The sequence below is a fragment of the Carcharodon carcharias genome, chromosome 10 (assembly GCF_017639515.1).
Source record: "Carcharodon carcharias isolate sCarCar2 chromosome 10, sCarCar2.pri, whole genome shotgun sequence".
Lineage (NCBI taxonomy): Eukaryota > Metazoa > Chordata > Chondrichthyes > Lamniformes > Lamnidae > Carcharodon > Carcharodon carcharias.
The window spans coordinates 136,515,156-136,539,868 of record NC_054476.1 but is presented as its reverse complement, the minus strand read 5'-3'; the positions used below and the strand labels follow the sequence as shown (position 1 = coordinate 136,539,868).

General features: G+C 50.5%; 1 protein-coding gene across 1 annotated transcript in view; it reads left to right on the top strand.

Moving 5' to 3' along the window:
* The window catches only part of rasa4 (RAS p21 protein activator 4), a 338,871-nt gene that overhangs the window by 253,173 nt on the left and 60,985 nt on the right, over window positions 1–24,713 (top strand). The window contains exons 6-7 of the mRNA XM_041198466.1: window positions 14,979–15,060; window positions 23,868–24,002. Of these exons, the coding sequence (XP_041054400.1) occupies window positions 14,979–15,060; window positions 23,868–24,002 (217 nt within the window). The remainder of the gene's footprint in view (window positions 1–14,978; window positions 15,061–23,867; window positions 24,003–24,713) is intronic.

Below are 24,713 nucleotides of genomic sequence, written 5' to 3'. Positions count from 1 at the left end.
ACCCTCCACAACACTGCCCCACTCCTACCCTCCACAACACTGCCCCACTCCTCACCCTCCACAACACATTCCCACTCGTCACCCTCCAGAACACTGTCCCACTCCTCACTCTCCACAACACTGTCCCACTCCTCACCCTCCACAACACAGCCCCACTCCTCACGCTCCACAACACAGCCCCACTCCTCACCCACCACAACACAGCCCCACTCCTCACTCTCCACAACACAGCCCCACTCCTCGCCCACCACAACGTAGCCCCACTCCTCACTCTCCACAACACTGCCCCAATCCTCACTCTCCACAACACTGCCCCACTCCTCACCCTCCACAACACATTCCCACTCGTCACCCTCCAGAACACTGTCCCACTCCTCACTCTCCACAACACTGTCCCACTCCTCACCCTCCACAACACAGCCCCACTCCTCACTCTCCACAACACAGCCCCACTCCTCACCCTCCACAACACAGCCCCACTCCTCACCCTCCACAACATTGCCCCACTCCTCACTCTCCGCAACACAGCCCCACTCCTCACTCTCCACAACACCCCCATACTCCTCACCCTCCACAACACAGCCCCACTCCTCACCCTCCACAACACAGCCCCACTCCTCACCGTCCACAACACTGCCCCACTCCTCACCCTCCACAACACTGCCCCACTCCTCACTCTCCACAACACTGCCCCACTCCTCAACCTCCATAACACAGCCCCACTCCACACCCTCCACAACTTAGACCCACTCCTCACTCTCCGCAACACAGCCCCACTCCTCACTCTCCACAACACAGCCCCACTCCTCACTCTCCACAACACAGCCCCACTCCTCACCCTCCACAAATCTGCCCCACTCCTCACCCTCCACAACACAGCCCACTCCTCACCCTTCGCATCACAGCCCCACTCCTCGCTCTCCACATCATAGCCCCACTCCTCACCCTCCAGACCACTGCCCCACTCTTCATCCTCCACAACATAGCCCCACTCCTCACCCTCCACAACACTGCCCAACTCCTCACCTGTCGACAACACAGCCCCACTCCTCACCCTCCAGAACACTGCCCCACTCTTCATCCTCCACAACACAGCCCCACTCCTCACCCTCCAGAACACAGCCCCACTCCTCACCCTCCTGAACACTCCCCCACTCTTCATCCTCCACAACACAGCCCCACTCCTCACCCTCCACAACACTGCCCCACTCCTCACCTTCCACAACGTATCCCCACTCTTCACCCTCCCCAACACAGCCCCACTCCTCACTCTCCACAACACAGCCCCTCTCCTCACTCTGCACAACACAGCCCCTCTCCTCACTCTCCACGACACAGCCCCACTCCTCACCCTCCACAACACATCCCCAATCATCACTCTCCACAACACTGCCCCACTCCTGACCCTCCAGCAACTACCCCACTCCTCACCCTCCACGACACTGACCCACTCCTCACACTCCACATCACAGCCCCACTCCTCACTCTCCACAAAACTGCCCCACTCCTCACCCTCCACATCACAGCCCCACTCCTCACCCTCCACAACACAGCCCCACTCCTCACCCGCCACAACACTGCCCTACTCCTCACTCTCCACAACACAGCCCCACTCCTCACCCTCCACAACACTGCCCCACTCCTCACCCTCCACAACACAGCCCCACTCCTCACCCTCCACAACACATCCCCAATCATCACTCTCCACAACACAGCCCCACTCCTCACCCTCCAGAACACTGCCCCACTCCTCACCATTCGACAACACAGCCCCACTCCTCACCCTCAACAACACTGCCCCACTCTTCACCCTCCTCAACACTGCCCCACTCCTCACTCTCCACAGCACTGGCCCACTCCTCACCCTCCACAACACTGCCCCACTCTTCACCCTCCACAACACTGCCCCACTCCTCACTCTCGACAACGTAGCCCCACTCCGCACCCTCCACAACACTGCCCCACTCCTCCCTCTCAACAACACTGCCCCACTCCTCACCCTCCACAACACAGCCCCACTCCATCTTTCCACAACGCAGCCCCACTCCTCACTCTCCACAACACATCCCCAATCATCACTCTCCACGACACTGACCCACTCCTCACCACTCGACCACACTGCCCCACTTCTCACCCTCCACAACACTTTCCCACTCCTCACCCTCCACAACACAACCCCACTCCTCACTCTCCACAACACTACCCCACTCCTCACCCTCCACAACACTGCCCCACTCCTACCCTCCACAACACTGCCCCACTCCTCACCCTCCACAACACATTCCCACTCGTCACCCTCCAGAACACTGTCCCACTCCTCACTCTCCACAACACTGTCCCACTCCTCACCCTCCACAACACAGCCCCACTCCTCACTCTCCACAACACAGCCCCACTCCTCACCCTCCACAACACAGCCCCACTCCTCACTCTCCACAACACAGCCCCACTCCTCACCCACCACAACGTAGCCCCACTCCTCACTCTCCACAACACTGCCCCACTCCTCACTCTCCACAACACTGCCCCACTCCTCACCCTCCACAACACATTCCCACTCGTCACCCTCCAGAACACTGTCCCACTCCTCACTCTCCACAACACTGTCCCACTCCTCACCCTCCACAACACAGCCCCACTCCTCACTCTCCACAACACAGCCCCACTCCTCACCCTCCACAACACAGCCCCACTCCTCACCCTCCACAACATTGCCCCACTCCTCACTCTCCGCAACACAGCCCCACTCCTCACTCTCCACAACACCCCCATACTCCTCACCCTCCACAACACAGCCCCACTCCTCACCCTCCACAACACAGCCCCACTCCTCACCCTCCACAACACTGCCCCACTCCTCACCCTCCACAACACTGCCCCACTCCTCACCCTCCACAACACAGCCCCACTCCTCACTCTCCACAACACTGCCCCACTCCTCAACCTCCATAACACAGCCCCACTCCACACCCTCCACAACTTAGACCCACTCCTCACTCTCCGCAACACAGCCCCACTCCTCACTCTCCACAACACAGCCCCACTCCTCACTCTCCACAACACAGCCCCACTCCTCACCCTCCACAAATCTGCCCCACTCTTCACCCTCCACAACACAGCCCCACTCCTCACCCTCCGCATCACAGCCCCACTCCTCGCTCTCCACATCATAGCCCCACTCCTCACCTTCCAGAACACTGCCCCACTCTTCATCCTCCACAACATTGCCCCACTCCTCACCCTCCACAACACTGCCCAACTCCTCACCTGTCGACAACACAGCCCCACTCCTCACCCTCCAGAACACTGCCCCACTCTTCATCCTCCACAACACAGCCCCACTCCTCACCCTCCAGAACACAGCCCCACTCCTCACCCTCCTGAACACTCCCCCACTCTTCACCCTCCACAACACAGCCCCACTCCTCACCCTCCACAACACTGCCCCACTCCTCACTCTCCACAACACAGCCCCTCTCCTCACTCTGCACAACACAGCCCCTCTCCTCACTCTGCACAACACAGCCCCTCTCCTCACTCTCCACAACACAGCCCCACTCCTCAGCCTCCACAACACAGCCCCACTCCTCACCCTCCACAACACAGCCCCATTCCTCACCCTCCACAACACAGCCCCACTCCTCACCCTCCACAAAACTGCCTCACTCCTCACCCTCCACAAAACAGCCCCACTCCTCACCCTCCACAAATCTGCCCCACTCCTCACCCTCCACAACACAGCCCCACTCCTCACCCTCCGCATCACAGCCCCACTCCTCGCTCTCCACATCATAGCCCCACTCCTCACCCTCCAGAACACTGCCCCACTCTTCATCCTCCACAACATAGCCCCACTCCTCACCCTCCACAACACTGCCCAACTCCTCACCTGTCGACAACACAGCCCCGCTCCTCACCCTCCAGAACACTGCCCCACTCTTCATCCTCCACAACACAGCCCCACTCCTCACCCTCCAGAACACAGCCCCACTCCTCACCCTCCTGAACACTCCCCCACTCTTCATCCTCCACAACACAGCCCCACTCCTCACCCTCCACAACACTGCCCCACTCCTCACCTTCCACAACGTATCCCCACTCTTCACCCTCCCCAACACAGCCCCACTCCTCACTCTCCACAACACAGCCCCTCTCCTCACTCTGCACAACACAGCCCCTCTCCTCACTCTCCACAACACAGCCCCACTCCTCAGCCTCCACAACACAGCCCCATTCCTCACCCTCCACAACACAGCCCCATTCCTCACCCTCCACAACACAGCCCCACTCCTCACCCTCCACAAAACTGCCCCACTCCTCACCCTCCACAACACTGCCCCACTCCTCATCACTCCACAACACTGCCCCACTCTTCACCCTCCACAAAACTGCCCCACCCCTCACTCTCCACAACTCATCGCCACTCCTCACTCTCCACAACACCGCCCCACTCTCACCCCAACACAGCCCCACTCCTCACCCTTCACAACACAGCCCCACTCCTCACCCTTCACAACACAGCCCCACTCCTCACCCTCCACAACACAGCCCCACTCCTCACCCTCCACAACACAGCCCCACTCCTCACCCTCCACAACACAGCCCCACTCCTCACTCTCCACAAAACTGCCCCACTCCTCACCCTCCACATCACAGCCCCACTCCTCACCCTCCACAACACAGCCCCACTCCTCACCCGCCACAACACTGCCCTACTCCTCACTCTCCACAACACAGCCCCACTCCTCACCCTCCACAACACTGCCCCACTCCTCACCCTCCACAACACAGCCCCACTCCTCACCCTCCACAACACATCCCCAATCATCACTCTCCACAACACAGCCCCACTCCTCACCCTCCAGAACACTGCCCCACTCCTCACCATTCGACAACACAGCCCCACTCCTCACCCTCAACAACACTGCCCCACTCTTCACCCTCCTCAACACTGCCCCACTCCTCACTCTCCACAGCACTGGCCCACTCCTCACCCTCCACAACACTGCCCCACTCTTCACCCTCCACAACACTGCCCCACTCCTCACTCTCGACAACGTAGCCCCACTCCGCACCCTCCACAACACTGCCCCACTCCTCCCTCTCAACAACACTGCCCCACTCCTCACCCTCCACAACACAGCCCCACTCCATCTTTCCACAACGCAGCCCCACTCCTCACTCTCCACAACACATCCCCAATCATCACTCTCCACGACACTGACCCACTCCTCACCACTCGACCACACTGCCCCACTTCTCACCCTCCACAACACTTTCCCACTCCTCACCCTCCACAACACAACCCCACTCCTCACTCTCCACAACACTACCCCACTCCTCACCCTCCACAACACTGCCCCACTCCTACCCTCCACAACACTGCCCCACTCCTCACCCTCCACAACACATTCCCACTCGTCACCCTCCAGAACACTGTCCCACTCCTCACTCTCCACAACACTGTCCCACTCCTCACCCTCCACAACACAGCCCCACTCCTCACTCTCCACAACACAGCCCCACTCCTCACCCTCCACAACACAGCCCCACTCCTCACTCTCCACAACACAGCCCCACTCCTCACCCTCCACAACACAGCCCCACTCCTCACCCTCCACAACATTGCCCCACTCCTCACTCTCCGCAACACAGCCCCACTCCTCACTCTCCACAACACCCCCATACTCCTCACCCTCCACAACACAGCCCCACTCCTCACCCTCCACAACACAGCCCCACTCCTCACCCTCCACAACACTGCCCCACTCCTCACCCTCCACAACACTGCCCCACTCCTCACCCTCCACAACACAGCCCCACTCCTCACTCTCCACAACACTGCCCCACTCCTCAACCTCCATAACACAGCCCCACTCCACACCCTCCACAACTTAGACCCACTCCTCACTCTCCGCAACACAGCCCCACTCCTCACTCTCCACAACACAGCCCCACTCCTCACTCTCCACAACACAGCCCCACTCCTCACCCTCCACAAATCTGCCCCACTCTTCACCCTCCACAACACAGCCCCACTCCTCACCCTCCGCATCACAGCCCCACTCCTCGCTCTCCACATCATAGCCCCACTCCTCACCTTCCAGAACACTGCCCCACTCTTCATCCTCCACAACATTGCCCCACTCCTCACCCTCCACAACACTGCCCAACTCCTCACCTGTCGACAACACAGCCCCACTCCTCACCCTCCAGAACACTGCCCCACTCTTCATCCTCCACAACACAGCCCCACTCCTCACCCTCCAGAACACAGCCCCACTCCTCACCCTCCTGAACACTCCCCCACTCTTCATCCTCCACAACACAGCCCCACTCCTCACCCTCCACAACACTGCCCCACTCCTCACTCTCCACAACACAGCCCCTCTCCTCACTCTGCACAACACAGCCCCTCTCCTCACTCTGCACAACACAGCCCCTCTCCTCACTCTCCACAACACAGCCCCACTCCTCAGCCTCCACAACACAGCCCCACTCCTCACCCTCCACAACACAGCCCCATTCCTCACCCTCCACAACACAGCCCCACTCCTCACCCTCCACAAAACTGCCTCACTCCTCACCCTCCACAAAACTGCCCCACTCCTCACCCTCCACAACACTGCCCCACTCCTCATCACTCCACAACACTGCCCCACTCTTCACCCTCCACAAAACTGCCCCACCCCTCACTCTCCACAACTCATCGCCACTCCTCACTCTCCACAACACCGCCCCACTCTCACCACAACACAGCCCCACTCCTCACCCTTCACAACACAGCCCCACTCCTCACCCTCCACAACGTAGACCCACTCCTCACCCTCCACAACACAGCCCCACTACTCACCCTCCACAACACAGCCCCACTCCTCACCCTCCACAACACAGCCCCACTCCTCACCCTTCACAACACAGCCCCACTCCTCACCCTCCACAACACAGCCCCACTCCTCACCCTCCACAACACAGCCCCACTCCTCACCCTCCACAACACAGCCCCTCTGCTCACCTTCCACAACACAGCCCCACTCCTCACCCTCCACAACACAGCCCCACTCCTCACCCTCCACAACACTGCCCCACTCCTCACCCTCCACAACACAGCCCCACTCCTCACCCTCCACAACACATCCCCAATCATCACTCTCCACAACACTGCCCCACTCCTGACCCTCCACCAACTACCCCACTCCTCACCCTCCACGCCACTGACCCACTCCTCACACTCCACATCACAGCCCCACTCCTCACTCTCCACAAAACTGCCCCACTCCTCCCCCTCCACATCACAGCCCCACTCCTCACCCTCTACAACACAGCCCCACTCCTCACCCGCCACAACACTGCCCTACTCCTCACTCTCCACAACACAGCCCCACTCCTCACCCTCCACAACACTGCCCCACTCCTCACCCTCCACAACACAGCCCCACTCCTCACCCTCCACAACACTGCCCCACTCCTCACCCTCCACAACACAGCCCCACTCCTCACCCTCCACAACACATCCCCAATCATCACTCTCCACAACACAGCCCCACTCCTCACCCTCCAGAACACTGCCCCACTCCTCACCATTCGACAACACAGCCCCACTCCTCACCCTCAACAACACTGCCCCACTCTTCACCCTCCTCAACACTGCCCCACTCCTCACTCTCCACAGCACTGGCCCACTCCTCACCCTCCACAACACTGCCCCACTCTTCACCCTCCACAACACTGCCCCACTCCTCACTCTCGACAACGTAGCCCCACTCCGCACCCTCCACAACACTGCCCCACTCCTCCCTCTCAACAACACTGCCCCACTCCTCACCCTCCACAACACAGCCCCACTCCATCTTTCCACAACGCAGCCCCACTCCTCACTTTCCACAACACATCCCCAATCATCACTCTCCACGACACTGACCCACTCCTCACCACTCGACCACACTGCCCCACTTCTCACCCTCCACAACACTTTCCCACTCCTCACCCTCCACAACACAACCCCACTCCTCACTCTCCACAACACTACCCCACTCCTCACCCTCCACAACACTGCCCCACTCCTACCCTCCACAACACTGCCCCACTCCTCACCCTCCACAACACATTCCCACTCGTCACCCTCCAGAACACTGTCCCACTCCTCACTCTCCACAACACTGTCCCACTCCTCACCCTCCACAACACAGCCCCACTCCTCACTCTCCACAACACAGCCCCACTCCTCACTCTCCACAACACTGTCCCACTCCTCACCCTCCACAACACAGCCCCACTCCTCACTCTCCACAACACAGCCCCACTCCTCACCCTCCACAACGCAGCCCCACTCCTCACCCTCCACAACATTGCCCCACTCCTCACTCTCCACAACACAGCCCCACTCCTCACTCTCCACAACACCCCCATACTCCTCACCCTCCACAACACAGCCCCACTCCTCACCCTCCACAACACAGCCCCACTCCTCACCCTCCACAACACTGCCCCACTCCTCACCCTCCACAACACTGCCCCACTCCTCACCCTCCACAACACAGCCCCACTCCTCACTCTCCACAACACTGCCCCACTCCTCAACCTCCATAACACAGCCCCACTCCACACCCTCCACAACTTAGACCCACTCCTCACTCTCCGCAACACAGCCCCACTCCTCACTCTCCACAACACAGCCCCACTCCTCACACTCCACAACACAGCCCCACTCCTCACCCTCCACAAATCTGCCCCACTCCTCACCCTCCACAACACAGCCCCACTCCTCACCCTCCGCATCACAGCCCCACTCCTCGCTCTCCACATCATAGCCCCACTCCTCACCCTCCAGAACACTGCCCCACTCTTCATCCTCCACAACATAGCCCCACTCCTCACCCTCCACAACACTGCCCAACTCCTCACCTGTCGACAACACAGCCCCGCTCCTCACCCTCCAGAACACTGCCCCACTCTTCATCCTCCACAACACAGCCCCACTCCTCACCCTCCAGAACACAGCCCCACTCCTCACCCTCCTGAACACTCCCCCACTCTTCATCCTCCACAACACAGCCCCACTCCTCACCCTCCACAACACTGCCCCACTCCTCACCTTCCACAACGTATCCCCACTCTTCACCCTCCCCAACACAGCCCCACTCCTCACTCTCCACAACACAGCCCCTCTCCTCACTCTGCACAACACAGCCCCTCTCCTCACTCTCCACAACACAGCCCCACTCCTCAGCCTCCACAACACAGCCCCATTCCTCACCCTCCACAACACAGCCCCATTCCTCACCCTCCACAACACAGCCCCACTCCTCACCCTCCACAAAACTGCCCCACTCCTCACCCTCCACAACACTGCCCCACTCCTCATCACTCCACAACACTGCCCCACTCTTCACCCTCCACAAAACTGCCCCACCCCTCACTCTCCACAACTCATCGCCACTCCTCACTCTCCACAACACCGCCCCACTCTCACCCCAACACAGCCCCACTCCTCACCCTTCACAACACAGCCCCACTCCTCACCCTTCACAACACAGCCCCACTCCTCACCCTCCACAACACAGCCCCACTCCTCACCCTCCACAACACAGCCCCACTCCTCACCCTCCACAACACAGCCCCACTCCTCACCCTCCACAACACAGCCCCACTCCTCACCCTTCACAACACAGCCCCACTCCTCACCCTCCACAACACAGCCCCACTCCTCACCCTCCACAACACAGCCCCTCTGCTCACCTTCCACAACACAGCCCCACTCCTCACCCTCCACAACACTGCCCCACTCCTCACTCTCCACAACACTGCCCCACTCCTCACCCTCCACAACACAGCCCCACTCCTCACCTTCCACAACACATCCCCAATCATCACCCTCCACAACACAGCCCCACTCCTCACTCTCCACAGCACATCCCCAGTCTTCACCCTCCACAACACTGCCCCACTCCTCACCTTTACCACCACCGCTCTACACACCACCCCTCCCCTCTCTGCCCCACATCTCATCCCTTCTCCACTCTGTTCCAATCCTCCCCCTCTCCCATTCTCCCCCACTCCTCACCTCTCCCCGCTCTTCTGTATTCCTTACCCCTCCCCCCTCTGCCCACTCCTCACCCTTCCCCCATTTACCAAACTGCTGTCCCCTCCTGCATTCTGCTGCATTTCTCATCTCTGCCCCATTCCTCACCCCTCCCCTGCCTCACTCCTCACCTCCTGTCCACTGTACCCCATTCCTTACCCACCACCCATTCTTCCCCACTCCTCAATTTGCCCAACTCTGTCCCACTCCTCCCTTCTGCCCCTCTCTGATCCGCTCCTCAGCCTCTTCCCCCACTCCACCCCATTCCTTACCCCTCCCTACTCTGATTCACTCCTCATCCCTCCCTCACTCTGCCCCGCCATTTTGGGCTGAATGGCCTCCCCCTGTAAAATGCTGTGACCTACATCAGAGCAACGTGGTTCATCATATCCCGGAAAAGAAAATCAGCTCTAATTTGAGTTTTGTTCTTTGGAGCTAGTTATTGAACTCTCCTTTTGAAATCTGGAGGTGACTTATCCCTGTGTTTCGAGAAATGTCGTAGGTCTGTTTATATTCTTCCCACTCAGTCCTTTCCTACCTCAGTGTTATCTGAAGCAAACATAGTTCTGTGCACCTTCCACAAGAAATAAAAAATGCAAATATTTTAATTGCAAATATCAACTGTTGAATGATGCCACACACCAAATCGTGGAAAAATATGGAGACGATATTTAGCTAGCAACTAATTGGATGTTGAGCACCTCAGATCCAGTACATGGGCTGACAGGCTCCGTCTGCAAAGGCTGTGCAGTTAATTAAGGGTGTCTGATGACGCGTGATAAACCTTGGGTTTCATGACATACACAAAGAAAGGATCACACAGACACAGCCACAACACATGGAGGAATAGGTCAGGGATGTCTGCTTTCCCCAACATCATTCAAACAGATTTAATTATCTGTTTTGTTAACTGTGAACTCATCAAAAACAAGTCACAAACATCCACATGCAATTCTAGCCCCACATACGTGGGCAGTGACCCTGTCGGAACCACACGTGAGAATCCCTCATACGTTTACCCAGAGAGAGAGAGAGAGAGAGAGACTCACATATTTACCCACAAAAAGATGAATTAATCTGTACCAACACTGTGAGTGGATGAACTGGTTAGTTTGAGACCTGAGTGAGTGAATTGTTCAGTAACTGGGTAACTAGGTGACCTAGTAGGTATTCCAGTGGTCCAGTGATTGGCTATGAACTCTCAATCTGAGTCATAGGGCAGAATTTTCTGCCTGTCGGGGGGAATATGCGGGTGCGTTTTGCAGGTAGGTGGGTTCGGTAGGGGCGCGCTGCCATTTTACGTGGGCGGGCCGATTAAGGTCCACCCAGTGTGACATACGCCCTGAAGTGCTGTGTGCCCCCTGTCCGGGTGGGGGGATGGAGGGTGAGGGGTGGGGATTCCCTGAAAGTGCTGCCTCAGGGAGATCGCTTCAACTTTCAAAACTCTGCTGAACGGAAAAGAAAAAAATTATTGACATGTGCCCTCATGTGACACTGTCACATGAGCTGGGACATGTCAATTATTTGAATGTTAAAACTTAATAAGCATTTTTAAAACCCTCATGAAACCTCATCCCCGCCCATGGCTGAGGTTTCATGTGCCGCCTGGGCCCCCGGTCTGCAGCCCTGACAACCACCTCAATTAGGTCATTAACAGGCCTTAATAGGCCTTTGATGGTTCGGTGGGTGCGCAGCCGATTTAGCTGCGTGCCCGCTGAACTGGAAATCAAAATGACGCGCGGACGTACTCCTAAAGTCACCCCACATCATTTTACATGTCGGCGTGTGGGTCCCACACCGCTCGTCAACCGGGAAATTCTGTCCATAGTTTTGTATTCTCCGTTATTGGAACCTATCCTGATTTGATAGAAAGAGACATTTGACAGAACAAATGTCTCTCAGGCGCCCCTTTTGTGTTTAACAGCAAAAACGTCAGGCTGAGATGCATGGACTCTAGGAAGTTTGCAAGTATATCCCAGGGATTGACTAATTCATCAGAATTCTATCTACCCAGACCCTCAAGAGCTCAGATTTGATTTGTATCTTTTGACTCTAGCAAATCACATCTATTATGGTGTGGACTGGATCTTGCTAAGATGTCACATCTCACACCATTGGTTATACTTTCCCTGCACAGCTCAGTGCAAATACTTTTTCAATGTAACTGACTGGATGGGTGGAATTTTACGTGAGGAGGTAGCCCTGCACCCCACCCCCCCCCACCGCTTAACGGCGGGCTCGCCCCATTCTGATTTTACGGCCATTAGCCCAGAACAAGACTTCCACCCACATCCGGGATGAAGTCCCGCCTTCAAGAGCTGCTGGCCAATCAAATGACCAGCAACTCTCTTGTCCCAGCAGTTGCACTGCGAGCGGTGACCACAACGGAGGCTGCCAGTCTGGCAGGCACTGGCAATGGGGTTGGGAGCCTGGCTTTGTGAGGACGGTGGGGGGTTGGGGACATGCGGGGTGTGTAGTGCCATGGGTTGCCTCTGTTGCCCCCCCGACCCCTAACTAAGCCATGAGGTTTTATCTTTTGGCTTCTCCATGTGGCCTGTCCCTCCCCCCTCCCCCGTCCCCACTCCTAATCCTCATCCATCACTGAGAGGAGGACCTTAGCGACCATCACTTGAACACTTAATGGCCTCAATTGGCCAAGGGTGGGTGGGCTGCCCAATCCCACCCCCATCACTGGAAAAACACCATTGGAGGCGGGTAGGTGACAGGCATGACACCCATACCGTGCCAGCCAATTTTATGCCCTTCCTACCTGCTAGTCTGCTCCCAGTGGGGGGGGTATAAAATTCCACCTGATGTGTGAGATGACAACAGTGCGGTGAAGGAAACCTAGAAACCTAGGTAAGGGAGCCTAGTGAACCAGACCAAAGGTATTTCTCCATAAGCAATGGGATTTAAGGATTGAGTAGAAAGCAGAGGAACAACTGAGAAGGACCATGAATTAGAGTCAAAATCAGGTACTGAAAGAGAAATAAAGAGGGAGAAAGAAAAATTGGATAAAAGTGAGAGAGAGAAAAAGGACAGAACAGAAAAAATGTAAAAATTGGGCATTTTTAAAATCTCCAAAGCAGTTCACTACCTGAATTAATGAGACTCCAGTTTAAATGGCTCACTTTCTGAGCCAGAGAGTTTGATTGGCAATTATTAACAACATAACATTGTTAGAAAGGTACCTGCACTATTAATTACTAGACTTAACTTTATGTGACAGTTTATTGGACAATTAATGTGAAAATTTAGTGGGTTCCTAAAAATAATGTGGAAATAAAGGCAAGATCAGTTTGTGCAAAGCAAGTGGTAGAAGGGTGTAAATCGATCAAGTTCTGGAGATTTGCAGCTCACAGCAAATCTCTTAACCTATAAAAACAAAAAACTGCGGATGCTGGAAATCCAAAACAAAAACAGAATTACCTGGAAAAACTCAGCAGCTCTGGCAGAGAATCTCTTAACCTGTTCAACTTGTTGACTGACCTGCATGTTAATAACAGTCTGCCTTGTTCATGCATTGATACTTTACCAGCAAGTTGTGACCCTTGAGCTCAGACTCTACTCGCTATCCTAAACTCTCCAATAGTCACTTCAAGAGTTAATAAACTCTGCAAACAGCTGGTCAAAAGCCTTGAACCCTGCAAGTTATAAATTTTAGCAGCAGCTTGCACTGTAACAACCAACAACCAGCCCCATGTTGCTTCATCCTCCGAGGAGAAAGCTATTGAAGAGACAGTCCGGAGGTGGGCTGTTTTTATTAAGTTACAGTGTGAATTAGTGATCTGAATGCAGAAGTAAATATGGACCCAGGAGTGGTAATACTTCTATTTTAGCCATTTGATTGAATGGGGAAAAAAAACCATCAGCCCACCTCTGCCGAGTTTGGAGCAGGCGCTGGTTATGACTCAGGTTGTAAAAGGTCTCCTATAACAAATCATTCAGAAACATCTCCCTGTGGAAATTCTGTGACTGCAGCGTTAGGTTACATAGAGCTATTTTTAAATCAGGAGGAGGTGGAATACTCAGAGAGGTTGCATTACTCAGCTTTCTTTTTTCCAGCCTAGTCCTCTGTCACTTTCTGATCAAAGCCCTTTCACTTCTCCATGCCACAGCTGCAAAGGGCATGTTCCACACAAGGGGCAAATTAGAAAACAGAGTAACAGTCATACAAGCTCAGGTTTTTCTCAGTCCTTTGTGCTCTCAGTATGTTGCAAGGAATTCTAATCTTGCCATTCTGTTTCCCTTGCTACTGAAATACCCCATTCATCCATCTCTGCTGGCTGCATGTTTTAACCCTGTCACAGTAGGCATTTCATTCGTAACTTGTATGAAAGAACTGATTTCTAGATGGTGTTATTGTAGTTGATATTTTTAAACCATCTAAGGTTTTTTAAAGTTTTATAACATTTTTTAAAAAAACATTTCTCATAGTTGTTTGGTAGTACAGAACTTGAGTATAGCTGAAAAAGAGACTTTATTTGTTGAAGCTTTTCCGTCTTGCACTGTTCAGGACAATTTGCAAGGACGTACCAATATCAAGGGAAACAACATATTTGTACTGTATGAGAAGACAGTCTTAGTGGTTGGCGAGTGGACTGTGATTGGTAGAGGCATTGCCATGGAGAATGCACTAGAGAATTGCCCTGATGAGTGCAAGACGAAAAGCTTCAACAAGAAAACTCTTTTTTTCAGCAATAGCCATTTGTATTTGTTTCACTTCCATTTATTTTACATCAGCCCTTGTTTAAAAAAAAACGGTGTTGTGCCACTTTCCCCCAGACTTCCAGCAACAACACTCTGTTCACTGCAATTTGACTGTGAAGCACTTTGGAGAGGTCATGAGGCTGTGAGAAGTGCTATATAAATGCAAGTTCTTTCTTTCTCTTTTCAGAGACCTGGCTCGAAAAGATCTCAACGGAGCTTCAGATCCCTTTGTTAGAGTGCAGTACAATGGGAAAACCCAAGAAAGCTCTGTGAGTCCAGCCTGTTCCTTCTGTGTTAATTCAGAATTGACCAACTCCATATTAAATGTGTTAATAACTTGCAATTTAATATCCTCATTCTGGTCATTGGGTAAAAGGTGACGAGTTGCTCTGATACTAACATAATCATGCCACATAACCAGCAGGCTAATTTAAACACACTACATAAAAGGATACCATATTCCAGAGATGTATTTTCAAAAGCCCAAACTCTTGCTCCTGGGTCGGGTGCACAGGCACGGGAGAATTTCTGCTTCCGATATCTAAAAATGGCTGCTCTGACGTCAGATTTTTAGTCTGGTGAAGGAGGGCTGGGCTAGAAGTCAGGTCAGGCGAGCTGGGAAGGGCTGAGGAGGCTGCCACTTGCGGAGGCAGGCTAGGTGGAAGGCATGCCTCAGGGCTTCGGTATTGTGTCCAAAGATTAAAAATAAAGATTAATACATGAAACATCCCTCCAGCCTTCACCGCTCACCCACTCTCACCCCCCACACACACTCCTCATGCCCCATCCATGCCAACCCATGCCATCTCATGCCCCCCCACCCACCCGCAAAACCCCTCATACCCTCCATACTAACCTATGCCCTCCAACCCACACCCATGCCCCTTTATAGCCCCATGCAAACTTAGTGCCAACTCATGCCATCTCATGTCCCCCTACTCACTACCCTTTGTACTTACACCTACCATGCAAACTCACCTAGCATTCACCATGGGCAGATCTCAGGACCCATACAGAGATAAGATAAAGTTCTATTACATAAAATTCTAAGGAGAGAATATTTGGTTTAGCGAGTGGGGGTGAGGCCGCTTGCCGAGGCTTAAAATGACACGTGGTGACGTTGGACATGTGTCCCGAAGTCACCGCGCGTCATTTAGATTTTCAGTTCGGTAGGCGCATAGCCGAATCAGCTGCTCCTCCGCCAAACTGTCAAAGGCCTATTAAGGCCATTTAACTAACAAATTAAAATAATTAACAGAGCTGCCCGTCCAACCTTAAGGTTGGCGGGAGGGTGAAGAGCCCAGGTGGCTTTTGCATTTTTCATGGAACCTCATCCATGGGCGGGATGAGGTTTCATGAATGATTTTAAATTTTCTCAAAAATTTTTATTGAAATGAATACACATGACCCAGCCCATGGGACAGTTTCACATGTGGGGACATATCATAAAAATTTTTTCAACACTTAATTGTGCGAAAGAGCGCATTCTCAATTCAGGAAACACCCCCCACCCGCCCGCACAGGGAGCACACAGCGTAAAATGGCGGCACGGACATGATCAGGGGTGCCGATCAGGTCCGCGCCCGCCCTTGCACAACCCCCCTAACGGGGGTGGGGGGGGATTCTACCCCAAGTGTCTATTCCAAACTTCACTATATTGAAAAAAAATCTTATTCATAAAAACCTATTTAGTAGATTTGCATTCCTCCAACTAAATGAAGCCTTATAACAAGCATGTCATTCTAGTACACAATTTCTTATAACAACAAGCAATGGCATTCATAGTCCCACATCAAAGAGTCAATAACCATTTGTAACTGTCAATCAAACTGTAAACTTACTGTGATAATGGATGGTTGTGAAATCAGCCATGCAGCAGTAATCCAGTAATGGAAACCTTCAGGCTTATGTCAACAGACAGGGTGAAATAGCAAGCAATCTTTTTTTTAACACTCCAGGCATTTTTTTTCAAGGATTTGAAGGGCAGGACTTTTAAATGCCTTGACTGCTTGCTTCCTTTGACAGATCCTTTTGATAGGTGCTTCTGATCGTTTTGATAGGTCCCTTTGACAGGTGCTTCTAACAATTTTGACAGTTCATTTTGATAGATCTGTTGATAGTTCCAATGAGCTAGACAGTAATAAGTTTCTTTACTTTCTATGTGCATTTATGCCTGCTTTTAACAATTCAAAAAGGCACCTGACCTACACTAAAGGGCGTCTGATCTGCCCCAATGATGTCCCTGACCTCCATCCTCTTCAAAGGGTTACACTACCTATTCAAACAAATCTGTAGAGCTCAGACTTGCTCTTACTTGGTCTAATCACAACACTTCAGATTTCATACCCCTGGTCTACCGAAAGTCCACTTCAGTGGAGGCAGGTTGTTAATCCTTCCCCGTTTCTCTGCTATTCCCCAAAGTGGGAGGAAGGGAAAAAAAAGTGAAGATATGAACTAAACAAGCAGCTCTTTGCTGTGCCCTGTCCTGCCTTCTACCTGGCTTCTGAGTTTACCATTCAAAACCAGATGTCATCCATTATGACAAGATTAACTGGGATCTGTTGGGGATTAATAATTGAATTGAAGCACTCGCGCAAAACCCTATATTTTTATTCTTCTGTTAGAGGATGGGTTTTTCATGATAAAAAGCAACATCCATTTCTCAATATCAATAAGGGTCTTGAAATGTTGAGGTCAAATGTTCATAGATGTAGTAAGTATTTCGTACATGCAATATATCTAAAATAGTATTTACTACCACTCCACAGGCAATGTAAATTTCAAAAAGCCTATAATTCATGCCAAGGTTATGAGTCCTCTTCCCAGCTCCTTTCTATTTCTTCTCAGAATATACCCTGAAGTTACAGCAGCCCCAATTTTGACCTAACTCACCTGATAAGAACAGGAGTGCTTCAGAAGAAAGCCCCATTTTACACACCATCCAAATTTACGCTGCATTGACATCGGTGGAGCAAATATTCGGGTGGGGTGTAAGGTCGGCATCCAACCTGGAAGCTCCTTTTCCCTGTCAGGTTAAAATGTTGGTAGTGCACTCCCTGACTGACTGTGAGCAATGCCAGGTGCGATGTAACAACTTACATTTATATTAGGTCTTTAATGTAGAGGAATATAGGTCACTTCTTAGAAAATCAAGCAGACAGAAATAGATGCTGAGCCAATGAAGGAAAATGTGGAGGGATTGCTAAAAGTTTGGTCAGATTGAGGGACTCAAAGATAGATGGAGAAGCTTAGGCTGGGAATTCAAGTATTTAGAGTTTAGACAGCTGAAAGCACAACTGTCAATAGTACGATGATGATAGTTGGGGATTTACAACAGGCCAGTGTCAGAAGAACAGAGAACTTTCAAAAGGTTGTAGGGATGGGGACAGTTACAGACATGTGGTGGGGCAAGGCCATGGAAGAAATTAAACACGAGGATAAGAGTCTTAAATTTGAGACATTAGTAAACGTGCAGAAATCTACTTCTTCTGTTTTGTTTGCAAACCACCTTTGCCATTTTAGAACCACATTCGTTGATTCTGTCTGAGCAATGAGTCGTAATATCCAGCAATTTACAGTAGTTATTAAAATGGCAATCTTGAGTTTCAAACTTGTTTTATTAATTAGGTAAAATAACTCTCATGGCTCTAATCTCATTTGTATAATTGTGCAAAACTCCAGGGGCAAACTTGATAGGAGAGGAAAATTGTGTGTAAGTCAAATTTAAAGGATTGCAGACAATTAAAGGAGTGTATCACCAGGAAGAGGTCAAAAATGTATAAAGCTTCCAGAGTGCATGAGAAAGCAACTCAATCTATCAGTAACTGTCATATAAAGGGTTAACAGATGCGACATGCTAATATATGACATAGATGATGATGTACCACTGACATCTGTCAGTCATGTGTCAAACCCTCTCTCTCTCTAGAGAGAGACAGACTTTGGAATCATGCATAGGAGCAGCGTGCCTACTCTGTAACCTGTTTAGAGGTGGTACTAATAAATAAGTGTTAAGCAGATACCAGAGTTTGCCTGCAGTCTATCTGAGAATCAAGCCCCATGCCTAGAGTCCAAGGTAGAAGAATATACCTCAGAACATGGTGGCAGCCATGGATACTTCAATGTAAAATACACATTGGTGTTATCGAAGGAACTATAGAATGAAGAAACCTTTGAAAGCAGCTAGAAAAAAATTTTGGTGAAAGAAGGAGGCACATTGGAGAAAGATAATGATGATTGTACCTAGGGAGCTGTCCCTGCCCACCCCCCACCTATTTGACTGCCTCGAGGGCCCACAAAGAGGCCAGCAGTGGGAGTTATGGAAATGCCATTTTCTCCGGTATGAAGCAGCATCAGGTCTTCATGGTAAGAAGCTAAAGATTCAAGTTAGTTCCCTTCTTTATACAGGAGGTCCAGTGGCAGATGACATTCTCATAAGGCAAAGGGTGCAGCAGTCCACTGCGGACTTTGGGTCCATTTTTAAAGTCTTTGACACCTATTTTAGCCCAAAGCAAAACTTAGTAATTGAACAAGCATGGTTTAACCAGCGCTTGCAATGACCTGGGGAATCAATTGAATTATTTCTATGTGACCTGTATCACCTAGCTAGTTCTTGTGGATACAGGGTGCTGAAGGGTGAGCTAATCCATGATCGAATAGTCGTGGGCATCTGCGATGAGAATCACTCCAACTTTCTGCAGACCAAGGATGATCTTACTTTGGATCAAGCAGTTCAGTGTGCAAGGCAGGCTGAAATTAGAGCATTTAACTGGGCTATAATTCGAGGCAACTTTGAGGCTTCACAAGACTCTGTAGATTGGGTAAGCCCATTAGAAATCGTATCAAACCAAGCAAAAGGGCAGGAGACACCACGCTGGCAGCCATTTTGAGATGCTTCCGTTGTGGCATGAAAACCCAGCATAGATGCCAAGGTTGCCCAACAGGGGGCACATTATGCTTCCAGTGCGGCAAAACTGGACATTTCGAGCATTTCTACAAATCCGGTAATGTTAAACAAAGTCAAAGACCAGAAGGTATTTATGAAACACATTCCTTCTAAGAAATGGAAAGTCAAGAAAAAGACAAAATTACAGAGTTCCCAGGGGAAGTTGATAGTCTTAATTCAGACTATTGGTCAGTTATAATCTAAGTTCAAGGCTTCGATAGTACTTTTAAAATTGATGCTGGAGCTGTTGTTAACATATTAGCAAACGATTTCGACTGGTTTCGGCCAATGGCCTTTCATTGATCAGACATCAAGCTACAGGATCCAGATGGCATAGACCTTCCAATCAAAGGCAGGATTATTGCTCCTCTTAACTATAAGGGGTGACAGATCGTCGATTTTTCTCTATGCTCTTCACAATCAACGTACACCCTTGTTGAGTGGTGATGTTGGCAGACTCCTAGGAATCTGAGACAAACCACGTGATGCTCATCATTTGACGGCTCACTGGCCAGAATTTTCTGGCTCCACCCACCGCCAGGATCATCTGCCGAAAGTCAATGGTTTTATGGTTGGCCCAACACATCCCCTCTGGCTGCCCCACCACAGTGGGTCTGGAGAATCCTGGCCACTGTCATTGATGCAACAATCCCCAACCTTTTGTTTAGAAGCAGTGAAATTCAGTCTTCAAAAGCTGAGGAAGTTTATACACTCATCAGTAAGTTCCTTTCTTTCACAGAGACACCATCCACTAGACCTAGGGCAGAGACTGAAGTTATGAATCTCTCAGTTATTCACAAAGTAAGGCCAGAGGTGGAGGAAACAGAAGACACTGCAGCAGATGGCGTCCATCCCCATGAAGACCCGCTGAACTGAGTTGGCTCTTCCTAGAGACTGATGAGGAAGAATCCCTTGCAGTACCGGGTGATCTGATGGAGGTTGAGGTCTTAGAGAATGCTTCATCTTTCCCATTGATGGGTGCAGCTTATGAAGTCTCTGTTGTCTTTTTAGATGATTCAGCTGTGTTTTTAGTGGCTAAGTAGCATTCAGATCTCGGTTCCACTGAATCTACTGAGGTATTGCTTACTTTATCTCCTGTTGTTCATGAAGAGTCTTCCAGAGAGGGCTCCTTGCCTGAGTCCAGGTCAGAGTCCGTAGAGGATCACACTGCTAAAGAGCTGGTACCTTCTAAGGGGAAAGTCAATTGCCATACTTCAGTCCCGGTTAAAAGCCTTCTTCTTTCCATGGCTGGGGTCAGCACAGAAGCTGCAGCAGAATCTTTAGCACTTCTGATGCTACAGAATCCTGTACAGCAATCTTGTCACAGAGTTGACTGTCTACAGGAACTTTGTCTCATTACAGAAGATGAGGCTGTCTTGTCTCCATCTCCTCAGCAATTCTTCCCATTGCCCATAGTGAAGCAACCTCATACACAGAGAGACTTGTGGCCCTCTTACCAAGGCCTTCAGAAAGTAGACGGTCCTCCCGAAATATCATTGGAAAATCATCTCTTCTTCTTTTCCTGCCAGTCTTACAGGAAGTTGGTTGTTTTTTTTCCTTCATTGTCTAAGTTCATTGAAATCTTAGGCCTTCAATGCCTTTTCAGTCTTTGATGCAACAGTTGATGATACAGCTGTGACAGTCTTCCCTGGAGTTGAAAATCGTTCCTCTTCCTAAGCTTCTTTCCAGAGGCCTTCCAGAGAGCAACACATTCCTCAGAGTGTCCTGAGTTTTTCTCTTCTAGTCCCAGAGTGTCCAAAGGTTCATTCTCTTCAGTCTTCCTCTTTGGATCAGTCTTTTGTTAAAAGCCTTCATTGTCCTTGCAATTCAGTCATCCTCAAACATATGCTCTGCTTCCCAGCAATGCAGACAGCAAGAGTGCTGAGTTGTTGCCTTATTCTGCAGATGATAATGTCCTATCAGTTGCAGAAGAAAACCCTCATGTCTCCAAGATGTCTTCTCTAAGGGCCAAGAATACTGAGGGAGATTGAATCCCACAGTGACTTGGGGAGGGGAAGAGTTGGGAGTTGGCTAGAATCTGTAGTTTTAAAAATGGAGTTACAGAAATGCAGTGTAAATAGTTGAAGACATAGGGCTGAATTCTCCGGTCGGTGAGTGGAGGTGGGGCCTGCTTGCCGATGTGTAAAATGATGCGCGGTGATGCCGGGCGAGCGTCCCAATGTCACTGCATATCATTTAGATTTCCAGTTCGGCGGGCATGCAGCCCACCGAACTGCCAAAGACCTATTAAGGCCTGTTAAAAACTAAATTAAGCAATTAAATGAGCTGCCCGTCCAACCTTAAGGTTGTCGGGCAGGCGAAAAGGCAAAGCGGCCTTCGCATTTTTCATGAAACCTCATCCACGAGCGGGATGAGGTTTCATGAAGTGTTTAATGCCTCAGGGGGATTTCGGCGCTCCTTCACGCACATACCTGGACTCAGGGAATCCTTCCCCCCACCCACACAGGGAGCGCTCAGCGCTTCTGGACGGGCCTTAATTGGCCCGCCCACGTAAAATGGCGGCGGGGACCTGATCGGGGGCGCCGATTGGATTCCCACCTGTCCCCGCGCAACACCTCCCCCCCTTGATGGGTGGAATATTTTTCCCGTAGTTTCATGTTGTTATTAAAAAGTAGGATAGTATTCTTGGTGGGGGAGATGTATTATAAAAAGGTTAACAGATGGACTATGCTAATGTATAACGTAGATGATGATATATTACTGACATTAGCCAGTCATGTATTAAACTCGAGAGGGGGAGAGCACGATAGAAAGAGGTTGGAATGATGCCTAGGAGCAACTACCTACTCTGTAACCTGTTTAGAAGTAGTACTAATAACCAAGTGTTAAGCAGACACTAGAGTTTGTTTACAGTCTGTTTAAGGACAAAGTCCCACACCTTGAGTCCAAGGTAGAAGAACACACAGCAACCTCTGTCATGACTGGTAGATTTAGTGGGTTCAAAACTGGCAGGAACTATGATTGCCAACTCTGAGTGGACATGCTCCTGGAGGTCTCATCACATGATTTCCTACCTCCAATCATGCTGCCTTTCCCAGACACATGTCTCCTGTATTTTTATAACTAATAAGCAAACACTTTCAAAGAAAATGCCCCAGTGATGTTTACTTCTGAGTGTTGCTCACCACAGTGTCAATGAAATGAATCTATGACTCCAGGATAATCCTGGAGGATTGGCAGTGCTAGCAGGAATCTGGCAGCTCTGACTTCTGTTGAATTTCCCAACCACTACCAGCCTATCAGGATCCAAGTTTTGTAACTTTAAAAAAATGAAATATTTTACAATACCAGGCTGTGCAGACAGCCCCATTGGGTTGGTCATCCTTCCATAGTAAACGATGATAATGCAAATTAATGTGCCAATGCTAGAATTTCTGGGGCAAGCTATGTTTTTTCTAAGATTTTAACTTTTGTATTTTGAGGGATGCTTTGCTCTCCTTAAGATAAAGAACTTCAGTACCAGAGTAATGAAACACTGCCAATGTAGGCTTTGCCCCCTTACTGTGATTTAACTCTCTATTGAACATTACCCATTGAACCAATATTAAGTAACTGCATTTCCCACACCGGCTACCTTTGTGAGACTGCTAATTCACTGCATTCTCTGCTGAATCAAATTGTTTTGTGCTGTGAATTCCTATTGACTAGCAACCAGGTTGGAGATCTGCAAATTCATTTCATTTAGCAGTCAGTGCAGATTTTCATTTGGTCAGCCTGGCTTGATTGAAATTTGTTTTCTTTTCACCTAAGAAGAATTTTCTAATCTGCTGAGCACAAGGCAAATTTCAGGAGACTCATTATGGCACCAAGTCTTGCTAAAGATAAGCACAGCCCAGAAAATTGGGTCAGTATCCTTATAGTGCTGTCTCTGACTTATACTTGCATCTAGCAAGGCTCCACACAACCTCAGATAAATTATTCCTTCCACGTCCTTTAGTTACTGATTGAGAGCACATCTAGTAACATATTGTAGTAAATATCAGCTTGATTATCATTATTGCTTGTTGACTTTGCTGCGTTCAACACATTTAATACTAGGATAGGCGGCAGTGGGTGAATGTTGTGGGTGGATCAAGTAAAAGCTCTTCATACTGAATTCTCTTGATGTAGGTTGTGAAAAAGTCCTGTTACCCCCGCTGGAATGAGGTGTTTGAATTTGTCCTGGATGACACAGGATCGGAGAACACATTACACGTGGAGGTGTGGGACTGGGACCTAGTCAGCAAAAATGATTTCCTGGGAAAGGTAGGTAATACCTTTTGGTTGATTTTAATAATATTACAGTTAACACAATACCTTTTCATATGCAAGAAAAACATTTCATTTATATAACATCTTTCACATCCTCAGGGTGTGCCAAAGTGCTTCACAGTCAGTGAATTACGGCTGCTTTTGCAGCCAGTTTTCCCACGGGAATGTCCTGCATATAACAATAAGATAATTAGCAGATAATCTGTTTTCTGTGATGTTGATTGAGGGATAAATATTGGTCAGGACACTGGGGATAACTCCCTTGCTCTTCATCTAAATTAGACAATGGGATCTTCTGTGTCCACCTGAAAGGGCAGATGGGGCATCTGAAAGTGCAGCCCTCCCTAAGTACTGCATTGCAATGTCAGCCTGGAGTATGAGCTCAAGTTACTGGTTTGGGGCTTGAACCCGAAACCTCCAGATTCCGAGTTGGGGGAACTATTACTGAACCAAGGCTGATATCTGATTGTTAATCGCTTATAGGACCTAAATATTGGGGCAGCCTTGAGTAAGGACACAAATAACAATCAAGATGCATTTACTTCTGGCTCCCTGCTTCAGGGGAAATGACTTCAGGAGCTGTTTTCTCTATAGGCATGCTAGGCCTTGTTGTGGAATGCAGAAACACAGAGTCCAAATGCAGAGGTTGACAATCCACCTTAACTTCAAACAGCCACCACCTTTAATTCAGTGGCATGTACCTCT